Raw genomic sequence first — 11,966 nt, forward strand, 5'->3', positions numbered from 1 at the left:
GAGTGTAAACTAAACGAGCCAATGCATATTGGCATGCGATGATTGCATCCAGCTGCCGCTGATCACAGCGTGAGCATAAAAAGGCAGCCGGTGCAACGCATACCAGCTTTTCGCTTTGAAGCCGAGCGACAACATCGTTCTGCTCCTAACAAACTGCTTCGTGTGTGACGAGTCTAGTGCACTCTCGGGAGCTGTTTGTGTTGGCGGACGGCGCTTCAGCGGTGGTCGTTCCTGTGTCGAGTGGGTTGCGCACTTCAGGCTGCACTAAACCCCTGTCGTGCTGCAAGCAGCCATTTCCCAGGTGCATCTCAGCACTTAAAAGAGCATTTCCCTAAAAGAGCCAATTTCTCTAAAAGAGTACAATAAGCGGGTGCGTCTTTGTAAAGATGACGGATCGTCTTTTTAAAGATGCCGTTTCACCCATGCATTTCTGGATGCGGTCGTTACCTGGCGCCGGGTGATGGTCACGGTCGCTGCCTCACGTGTCTGCGCATTAAACACGCTGAGGTGGCGTTCGCGGTTGAGTCATGTTCCCATTGCGGGAAGATGACCATCTCAGAGCTGCAGGCCAGGCTCCGTTTCCTCCAGGGGGGAGGGGCTCCGTTGCCTCTGCCGCGATCTAGTGTTCGTCCTGGCAGCAGCCTGTCGTAGACTACTTCGGGCAGTAGTACGGGTGGTCTGAGGGTTAGAGTGGTTAGAGTGGAACCAACCCTCAGGGGACCATAGCTCCTCTAGCACTTCGCAACCAGTTGAGCCGCCAAAGGAATGCGCTGGGCCCTCTTCAAAGAGCGTACCAACGGTATCCTTCGGTCTCCTCCCGATGACTGGATGTCGATCACTGCATCTGAGGGAGAGCTCTCTGGAGAGCAAGATCCGGCTGCGCTGCAGCCCTCCGGGACGGTGGCAAGGCCTGAATCGGATCCAGAGATGTCGGCTATGCTTTTCTGGGCCGCCGAGAGGGTAGGGCTCGAGTGGAGACTTCCACCGCATCCCGGGCCCTCGAGGTTGGACGATTAGTTTCTCGGGGTGGCTTGCGCTGGTTCTCAGTGCCCCGCCTCGGTGCCTTTCTTCCCGGAGGTGCATGAGGAGCTCACCAGTTCATGTACAGCACCTAGAAGCATGACCTGACCATGACCCTACACCACAAAGGGGCACAGGCGGCTCACACAGGACACTGGAAGGGGCAGCATCCATGGCGCTTTGGTAGGGATCCCAATTCGTCAGTGACTCGGAGTGACCGACTGAAAGGGAACGTCTTGGTTATGTATGTAACGGAGAACGTCCCGTCGCCACGGCTGCTGTACCACCGCTGAGCGGCCGGGTCACCGGCTCGGCTCCTCAGCGAAAACCTGGTATGCGTTGCACCGGCTGCTTTTTTATGCTCACGCTGTGAGCAGCGGCAGCTGGATGCAATCATCGCATGCCAATGTGCATTGGCTCGTTTAGTTTACACTCTAAGGGGATTGGTCTCTCTAAGCGAGATCCCGATTCGTCAGTCACTGACGTGACGTCTCCGTTCCCTCCTTACGGAACGAGGGTTACATACGTAACCGATATGTTTTGCCCCGTACAAACACACGAAATGTGATTATGAATTGGCATTTACAGACATTAACAGAATGATTCGTTCTCAAACGTTCCACAGCACCGAATCTCACGAACCACAGAAACAGATATAGCAACCATAAAACTGAGCATAGTTAGGACAGGAAAATAAATAGACTTATCCACTCTAAAGGCAAGGCACTACAGAAAAACGTTGTTGTTTCAGGCACTGCTCCATTTTGAGAATTTATTATATTGGGTATAAAATACCCAAAAAATACACATTTAAGTATTTATTTATGTATTTATTTATTTTTTGCACTTTATCTACTTGTGTCTCTAGATTTCAATTACAATAAATATCTCAGCAACACTTATTCACCAAATGTTACAGTTTTATTCATATTCATATTCTGAAAGATTTTACTTAAGCGTTTGTTCATGCATCATACACTTTATATATATATATTTTTTCACTTTATCTATTTGCATCGGTTTGTTCATATAACAATCGCCTGATTTTATACAATATTTTATTTCCTAAAAACATGATGAATATGTATTGGTTGTTTTTTTCTGTCTCTTGACAGTATTTTTTAATTTAACAGGATGATGAAAAGAGAAAAAAAACAAAAAACAAATAACTTTATTTTGTACTTTAATATGTCAAAAGAAACAAAGAAACAAACAATTAATAATAATAATAATAATAATAATACGTTTCAGATTACTGTTCTGGAAACGTATATGCAAATTTGTATGCATATTTAATTAGATAATGCCTCAGTTGCATACTTAAACATAACATTTCAGAAAACTTATAATACAAAACAATCAATTAATAGTGAATAATCAACTGGGGAAAGTAGGATGATATCTATTAGTTAAAGTTTTTACCCTATTCACCTGTAGTGCCTTAAAACCAAACAATATTTTGGTGCAAACTAGTCTATTACTTGGTTGTAATGTGCACTTTGCCAAATTAGGCAGGCACCACTACGGTCAGACTGCATGAAATATCCATGTTCCTCTATCACATTGAGTCTGCATTCAATATGAATCCATAATAAGATGGCTGTGTATATGTCGGTGGCAGCACTCACCTCCCAGCGTGGCTGAGATCAAGATGTGCGTCCCATATTTCTTGATGATGGTGTCGATGAACTGTTGCGTGGACGGCCGTCGTCCGAGCATCCGCATGCTGCGCTGGAACTCCGGCATCAAGGGCAGAGGATTCCGGATCAGATCCCGCCTCTCGATGGCCGTGTTCCTCACCTTCCAACGTGCAAACTCCCTGCAGAGCAGAGCAGACCGTGAGTGAGGACCACGACAAAACCGCCTCAGTGGTTTAGTGGCAGAAGATTATTTTCGACTGTTAAGCAGACGGTTATATATTCTTTCAAACAATCTTACAGTAACCACAAAAGTTAATTTAAAAAGCAGTCATAGAGTGTGTTTTTTTTTTTTTCTCCTGCTGGTAAACACACACACACTCGCATACAAAAAGTGCTTTCACTTGAGGAGGTAACCATAGCAACAGAGTTTGCTGGAGCACTTTTCATTAGGATCATTATCAGATGGAACATTGACAAAACATAAATACTGTCATTATCAATTTATTACCATATCACAAATATATAATTACAAAATGTTAATGTTTTATTATACAATAATCTTTAATTGAATTTATGCTTGGCTTGTTGTGGTAAGATGTGCATGATCACCTCAACAGACTCACTCAAATTCTCTTTAGAAATACCTTTATATGTAATGAAAATTTAGAAAGCCTTTAAATATAATGTATTATAAAACACATTATACACTGAACAAAATTATAAACGCAACACTTTTGTTTTTGCCCCCATTTTTCATGAGCTTAACTCCAAGATCTAAGACTTTTTCTATGTACACAAAAGGCCTATTTCTCTCAAATATTGTTCACAAATCTGTCTAAATCTGTGTTAGTGAGCACTTCTCCTTTGCCGAGATAATCCATCAACCTCACAGGTGTGGCATATCAAGATGCTGATTAGACAGCATGAATATTGCACAGGTGTGCCTTAGGCTGACCACAATAAAAGGCCACTCTAAAATGTACAGTTTTATCATGCAGCACAATGCCAGAGATTTGGCATGCTGACTGCAGGAATGTCCACCAGAGCTGTTGCCCGTGAATTTAATGTTCATTTCTCTACCATAAGCCGTCTCCAAAGGCGTTTCAGAGAATTTGGCAGTACATCCAACCGGCCTCACAACCGCAGACCACGTGTAACCACACCAGCCCAGGACCTCCACATCCAGCATCTTCACCTCCAAGATCGTCTGAGACCAGCCACCCGGACAGCTGCTGCAACAATCGGTTTGCATAACCAAAGAATTTCTGCACAAACTGTCAGAAACCGTCTCAGGGAAGCTCATCTGCATGCTCGTCGTCCTCATCGGGGTCTCGACCTGACTGCAGTTCGTCGTCGTAACTGACTTGAGTGGGCAAATGCTCACATTCGATGGCGTCTGGCACTTTGGAGAGGTGTTCTCTTCACGGATGAATCCCGGTTTTCACTGTACAGGGCAGATGGCAGACAGCGTGTATGGCGTCGTGTGGGTGAGCGGTTTGCTGATGTCAATGTTGTGGATCGAGTGGCCCATGGTGGCGGTGGGGTTATGGTATGGGCAGGCGTATGTTATGGACAACGAACACAGGTGCATTTTATTGATGGCATTTTGAATGCACAGAGATACCGTGACGAGATCCTGAGGCCCATTGTTGTGCCATTCATCCACGACCATCACCTCATGTTGCAGCATGATAATGCACGGCCCCATGTTGCAAGGATCTGTACACAATTCCTGGAAGCTGAAAACATCCCAGTTCTTGCATGGCCAGCATACTCACCGGACATGTCACCCATTGAGCATGTTTGGGATGCTCTGGATCGGCGTATACGACAGCGTGTTCCAGTTCCTGCCAATATCCAGCAACTTCGCACAGCCATTGAAGAGGAGTGGACCAACATTGCACAGGCCACAATCAACAACCTGGTCAACTCTATGCGAAGGAGATGTGTTGTACTGCGTGAGGCAAATGGTGGTCACACCTGATACTGACTGGTTTTCGGACCCCCCCGGACCCCTCAATACAGTAAAACTGCACATTTTATAGTGGCCTTTTATTGTGGCCAGCCTAAGGCACACCTGTGCAATATTCATGCTGTCTAATCAGCATCTTGATATGCCACACCTGTGAGGTGGATGGATTATCTCGGCAAAGGAGAAGTGCTCACTAACACAGATTTAGACAGATTTGTGAACAATATTTGAGAGAAATAGGCCTTTTGTGTACATAGAAAAAGTATTAGATCTTGGAGTTAAGCTCATGAAAAATGGGGGCAAAAACAAAAGTGTTGCGTTTATAATTTTGTTCAGTGTAGTATGCCTTGTAATGCACATCATAATGGATTATATGATCTCTTTAACCACAGGTATACATTCAGTGTTATTTTTAGTATCACTGAAATACTATTTTTATTTTAATTTTAGTATTTTTAATTCAGTTATCTGTGCACATCAACAAAATTCAAATTAGAAATGTTGCCTTGGTAACTAGTTGAAATAAATAAATAAATATAGTTAATATTTATTTTATTTAGATTGTATTTAATTTCATATTATTATATTATAATACTCCATTCATTATGTATTCATCTATTCATGGTTACATCTTTAGAAAGTTTAATGCACTAAAACATGACAAACAAACTATTTTATATGTAAAAAAGAACCTGCAAAAAAATAATAAAAAATAATATATATATATATAATGCATTTTATCTTTGGTGACAATCATGAAAAGTTATAATGCATCACAATGTACATTATGAATATCTATATAATGCATTATACATAAAGGTTTCAAGTAAAGTGTTAATAACTTTCTAAAAGTAAAATTCACATTTGCTTTGAGTGTAAGGTTTATGTGTCTTTTTTTGTCCACAGAAGAAATAAAAAAATACAGGAATAGCATGAGGGCATGTAATAGTAACTTTTCATTCTGGAGTAAACTATTTCTTTAATGTAATTCAGTTTTGTCACAATGCGCAGCACATAGTCTGTCAAGATTTATTTTGTTCCATCTGAATGTGTCATCTGGCACTTTTTACAAAATACAATTTCAAATGCATTGGCAACTGCAAAAGCTCAACAAGCACCAACGATCATGTGGCAATCACTTCTGTCCAGTGTGATAGAGAGAAAAGCAAAAACATTTTTTGATACTGAATCCAAATCAAGGCTTTCATAATGTTATCTAATCAGCACGACTGCCAGCTGCAGATAGTGGCTGCTGTTGTCTGTCAACGAATCCATGAGCATCAGTCCTGATTTGCCATTGGCCAGATTTTGGTCTCACTAATTACACAATTGGTTCGATTAGCATCTCATTTGGCAGCGAATCACATGCATCTAGCTCCTGTAATAAAGTGAAAATTGATCATACTTGAGACATGACATGCATTTGCTGAGCGATTTGCTAATAATCTGACAAAATACGTTTCAATTCGGATGAGGCTCAACAGTTGAAACTATTTTAAAGCAGCATCTACAGTGGGTACGGAAAGTATTCAGACCCCCTTAAATTTTTCACTCTTTGTTATATTGCAGCCATTTGCTAAAATCATTTAAGTTAATTTTTTTTCCTCATTAATGTACACACAGCACCCCATATTGACAGAAAAACACAGAATTGTTGACATTTTTGCAAATTTATTAAAAAAGAAAAACTGAAAAATGCTCAGTATTTAGTAGAAGCACCCTCTTGATCTAATACAGCCATGAGTCTTTTTGATGCAACAAGTTTTTCACACCTGGACTTGGGGATCCTCTGCCATTCCTCCTTGCAGATCCTCTCCAGTTCTGTCAGGTGGGATGGTAAACGTTGGTGGACAGCCATTTTTAGGTCTCTCCAGAGATGCTCAATTGGGTTTAAGTCAGGGCTCTGGCTGGGCCATTCAAGAACAGTCACAGAGTTGTTGTGAAGCCACTCCTTCGTTATTTTAGCTGTGTGCTTAGGGTCATTGTCTTGTTGGAAGGTAAACCTTAGTTCCAGTCTGAGGTCCTGAGCACTCTGGAGAAGGTTTTCGCCCAGGATATCCCTGTACTTGGCCGCATTCATCTTTCCCTCGATTGCAACCAGTCGTCCTGTCCCTGCAGCTGAAAAACACCCCCACAGCATGATGCTGCCACCACCATGCTTCACTGTTGGGACTGTATTGGACAGGTGCCTGGTTTTCTCCACACATACCGCTTAGAATTAAGGCCAAAAAGTTCTATCTTGGTCTCATCAGACCAGAGAATCTTATTTCTCTGAGTTCAGAGTTAGACATTGGAAATGTCCATTCAGCACCTGTCTAAAGACTTGAGGGTGTTAACATGAGGAAAGTGCGAGAGCAGCAGTCAGTGCTGAACTTCTGTTAACACCTGCCACACTGTTTGAAGGAGGCTGGATGTTCAGATCAGGAACTGCAGGAACGCTCTGACATTCACATTTGTTTGATAGATTGACTGCTAATGTGCTGTTTTAGGTTGTTAAATTAAATGAAGGCACTTTATTAATTATATAAAAGTTCAGCAAAATCACATGAACAGGCTCGGCTCAGGATGTGGCCAAATCATGCTCATGCTCACTTTCAGATCAACACCCCAACTGTGAGTTTGATTTGCTTTTATACAACAATAAAACTGTTAATATTGAGTAACTTAAGTCACAGACAACATTTGTTCAGTTATTTGTCCAAACTCTGTCCACAAACACACACACAAACACATACACACATACATATATATATATATATATTAGTGCTGTCAATCGATAAAACAAAAAAACTAATTAATTGCAATTTTTTTCTGAAATTAAATCGCGATTAATCCCACCTAACGTTAAAGTTTTTTAAAATATACTTTTATATTGCAATAATTTCACATTCAATCTTCAAATTAATTTACAAACAACATAAAGACAGTTTTTTTTATATATATATTTGTTTAATGGCATCTTTATGACTGAAGGCCAGTATCAATGATACCACTTTTCTGACCCACTTCAGGTCTTAAAGTCTCTATTAATGAGCAGATGAGTTAAATCGGGTGTGTTAGATGAGGGAGACAGTGCTGGGCTGCTCCAGGACAGTTTTGAAAACCATTTCAGAGACATGTTCTTAAATGCGACTCATATAAAATATATAACATGCATGCACAGTTTTAAGGCATTTTTAATCACCTTTTTGGTAACTTCATGACTTAACTGACCACGACATTGCATGCACGTAGTTTATTTCGCACTTATATATTTTTTTTTTCTCGGTCCATTAAAGTAGTTCCAAAAGAGGCTAAAGCATCAAGCTTTGTGTGTCGACCAACAGCAAAATGTTTGTGATGGATGGATGGATGCTTCTACTAAATAACACTTGAAATCCAGAACACCAATCCACTGATTGTACAATGTTTCATCGTTTAACTGAGGTGTGTCATGAAGACAGACGATTTCTAATGTTTTCACATTTGGTTTGATTGTTTGTCTTGAAGCAGAGTTTGATTCCACCACTACGACCACAGCTCTCTTATCACATGGTACACTCCAATCCATGGTACATTTACAACAGGAGTCTCCAAACTCAGTCCTGGAGGGTCAGTGTCCTGCAGAGTTTAGCTCCAATCCTAATTTAACAAACCTGAACCAGCTAATCAAGGTCTTACTAGGCATGCTAGAAACTTCCAGGCAGGTGTGTTGAGGCAAGTTGGAGTTAAACTCTGCAGGACAGCGGACCTCATCGGCCCCAGCAGTTTACAACATCATTGTGAACACTACCATGAGAACTAGTGACAGCTGTTTACCACTGTATGTAGGCAACAACTCAAGAGGAACAGACACTAATTTAACTGTTATTGAAGTATTCGTCCCTCTACGAAAACTTCACTTGCCCAGAACAGCACTTGCCGAGGACGCATCGCATAAGATCAAGCTGTTTTCTGAAGGTATTTTATTCTGGGACAAGCTACTAGAAACACATAATTCTATAATAAATTATTAGGCACATGCTAACAAATTGTATCGCACTTATATATTTTTTTTTTCTCGGTCCATTAAAGTAGTTCCAAAAGAGGCTAAAGCATCAAGCTTTGTGTGTCGACCAACAGCAAAATGTTTGTAAGTACAAACAAACAAATAAATCTAAAATGTGTGAGCTTAAAGTCTGGCCAAAAGTTTTAAGTAGTTTTAAAAGCATGATATTTGAAGATTTTCACTTTAAAGTAGTTTGAACTTTAACGGTTATAAGGCCATGCATTGGATGGATGGTTGCTTGGTTGGTTATTTGTCCAAACACTGTCCATTTTTTTTCCCTTTGGTCATTAAAGTAGTTCCAAAAGAAGCCAAAGCATCAAGCTTTGCATGTCAACCAAAAGCAAACAGCTTGTAAGTATAATAATAATAATAATAATAATAATAATAATAATAATAATAATATGAATTTCAGGACAGCGGACCTCATCGGCCCCAGCAGTTTACAACATCAGTGTGAACACTACCATGAGAACTAGTGACAGCTGTTTACCACTGTATGTAGGCAACAACTCAAGAGGAACAGACACTAATTTAACTGTTATTGAAGTATTCGTCCCTCTACGAAAACTTCACTTGCCCAGAACAGCACTTGCCGAGGACGCATCGCATAAGATCAAGCTGTTTTCTGAAGGTATTTTATTCTGGGACAAGCTACTAGAAACACATAATTCTATAATAAATTATTAGGCACATGCTAACAAATTGTATGTCATCAATAGCTGTTTACTTTTGCAGTTCTATTGTAGGATGCCATCTTTGGTTTTGGGTGTGAATGTGTGTCTTTACAAACAGCTCTAGTGTGAAAGCACTCGAAATACCTCAGCGCTCAGAAATGACTCAATGTTGAAAAATCCTTGTGATACCGATTGTTTTGTTAGCTACTATCTTCAGAACAGACAGAAGAAAACAGTGCTGGTACATTGTCTCCATATCAGAATCTATTCGAACAACAGCCTGAAAGCTGTGCGACTTCACTGACCTTATGTGTTGAGCGATAAGGAGGCCAAAACCTGTAAAGATATTGATCCACCTTTCCAACATTTGTAAATAAAAAGTCAATTAACACAGTTACACAAACTTATCTGCTAGTGATCTCACACTTTTCAAATCCAGAAACTTGGGCTTTTCCCAAGTCTGGGACATGGAATTAATGCAGTAAAATCAAAAGCAAGACATCTGTAAAATGTTAATTTTTAATGTTTATCAAACCAAAATAAAAGGGATCAAACAAAATGCAAAAGTATGCATTTTTATTAATTTATATTTTTTATTTATTTATATTCTTTTAATGGTTAGTCCCTTGTTTGTCCTGAACAGTTAAACTGCCCATTGTTCTTCAGAAAAATCCTTCAGATCCCACAAATGATTTGGTTTTCCAGCATCTTTTGCATATTTGAACCCTTTCCAACAATGACTATGATTTGGAGATCCATCTTTTCATGCTAACCACAACTGAGGGACTCATACACAACTATTACAAAAGTTTTAGACATTTACTGATGGTCCAGAAAGAAACAAAATGCATTAGGAGTCCGGGGGTGAAAACTTTTGACTTTAGCAAAAATTACCAAATAAGTACAATTTACCCTGATATTCAAATAAAAAAAAAGTGTTCATAAGTTCTGTTTTCTCATGTATGTAGTGCAATGTTTGAGAAACAAAAAAACAAAAAAAAACTTGCTAATAATTAAATAGTGTTGAATGGGGTCGGTGGGCCGCCGTTATTTGCTGATATACTATAGTTAAGTTTGAGCACCTCTGGTCTACAGCTACTCCTCAGCATTCCTCGTCTGACAATTTGTGAATTGAGTGGAACTGATTGAGTTCTACAAATGTTGGAGGTTTGGAGGGCTTTTGGGGTCGGTACTGTAATAAAAATATCACCAGGCAGCTGAGAGCTCCGGGCAAGCGCGTACAATTAAGTCTACCTGCGTGAAGCCGACCCTCGCTGCGCCGCGGGTGCCAGAACAATTCTGGATTGACACCCTCTTATTCAGACACTTCACAAACTGCGATCAGCGGCTCTGTCTTGAGAATAAAAATATAAGGAGACCTCTGCAAAAACATGATGATAATTCAGTTATACGTCGGGTTTCGGCAGCCCCCCTCTCCTTGATGAAAGTTAAAGCGCTACGCCTTTGGAAATCATTCCCAGAGCTTCGTAATTACTACTCTTCAAGGGAACAGGAACAAATATATGCAAATTGCATTGTGTCTGCTTTTGCATCAACAAATCTCAAGGTAAAGTAGTGCAGATAATGAGGCATATTAAGACTCCACATGAAATCACTCAGGAGGAGGATATAAGGTGTGTCGGCCGCACACACGTGTTCAGATGCTTGAGTAGATGGGAAGAAAATGAGACGAGGAAGCTGAGGAATAGGAAGCAGTGACAGAAGGTGGAAGAGACGGAAGAGAGAAGAATGAAGATGAGAACACAACGAGAGACTGGAATACTGACGAGTTCAATGTCAGACCAGACCAGACTACTTCAGCTCTCGGTCCGCCAACGTCGCACACTTATAAACAGTTACGACTCCAAATTCTGATACGATGCGCAGCATCTGAGGGCAAACATGCATCTGCATGAAAAACATTTTTCAAAGTTAAACTGAGATATGTTTGACAAGAAAATACTATTTCAGTTTTTCTACTTCAAAAATGTTATTCTTTTGTTTGTGAAATTTACTTACAATTTGTACAAAAATGTTTTTACTTTTTTTTCCCAGTATACAGGTGCATCTCAATAAATTAGAATGTCGTGGAAAAGTTCATTTATTTCAGTAATTCAGCTCAAATTGTGAAACTCGTGTATTAAATAAATTCAATGCACATAGACTGAAGTAGTTTAAGTCTTTGGTTGTTTTTGTTAAATGTGTGCCAAAATCATCACAATTAAAAGAACCAAAGACTTAAACTACTTCAGTCTCTGTGCATTGAATTTATTTAATACACGAGTTTCACAATTTGAGTTGAATTACTGAAATAAATGAACTTTTCCACGACATTCTAATTTATTGAGATTCACCTGTATTAACCCTTTAACTGTCGACGTATCCTGGGAGATTTAACATTTGAGAGGCTGTGGAGAGAGGCAGGGAAACTGTAGGTCTCATTTCTTGGTTTCATGTTGAAAGGATGTTTGTTGTGAATATTTAAATATATTGACTTTGCTCATTCATTCTTTGTTTAGCTCACGGGCAGCATTTAAAACTACATGTTTGTAGCTCAGGGGAGACAACAACCTTTCAGGGATATAAATCAAAATATAAAAACACATATACACACACATATATATATATATATA

The 11,966-nt window shown here is 40.0% G+C and overlaps 1 protein-coding gene across 1 annotated transcript in view; it reads right to left on the reverse strand.

Annotated features, from left to right (window-relative positions):
* LOC107715673 (BMP/retinoic acid-inducible neural-specific protein 1-like) overlaps nucleotides 1–11,966 on the reverse strand; it is a gene marked incomplete at its 3' end in the record, with an annotated part of 122,104 nt that overhangs the window by 28,099 nt on the left and 82,039 nt on the right. Inside the window, exon 3 of the mRNA XM_016521841.1 lies at nucleotides 2,649–2,839. Coding sequence (XP_016377327.1) covers nucleotides 2,649–2,839 — 191 coding nt within the window. The remainder of the gene's footprint in view (nucleotides 1–2,648; nucleotides 2,840–11,966) is intronic.

This window comes from Sinocyclocheilus rhinocerous, unplaced genomic scaffold, assembly GCF_001515625.1.
Source record: "Sinocyclocheilus rhinocerous isolate Xijiao unplaced genomic scaffold, SAMN03320098_v1.1 scaffold3527, whole genome shotgun sequence".
In the NCBI taxonomy this organism is placed as follows: domain Eukaryota; kingdom Metazoa; phylum Chordata; class Actinopteri; order Cypriniformes; family Cyprinidae; genus Sinocyclocheilus; species Sinocyclocheilus rhinocerous.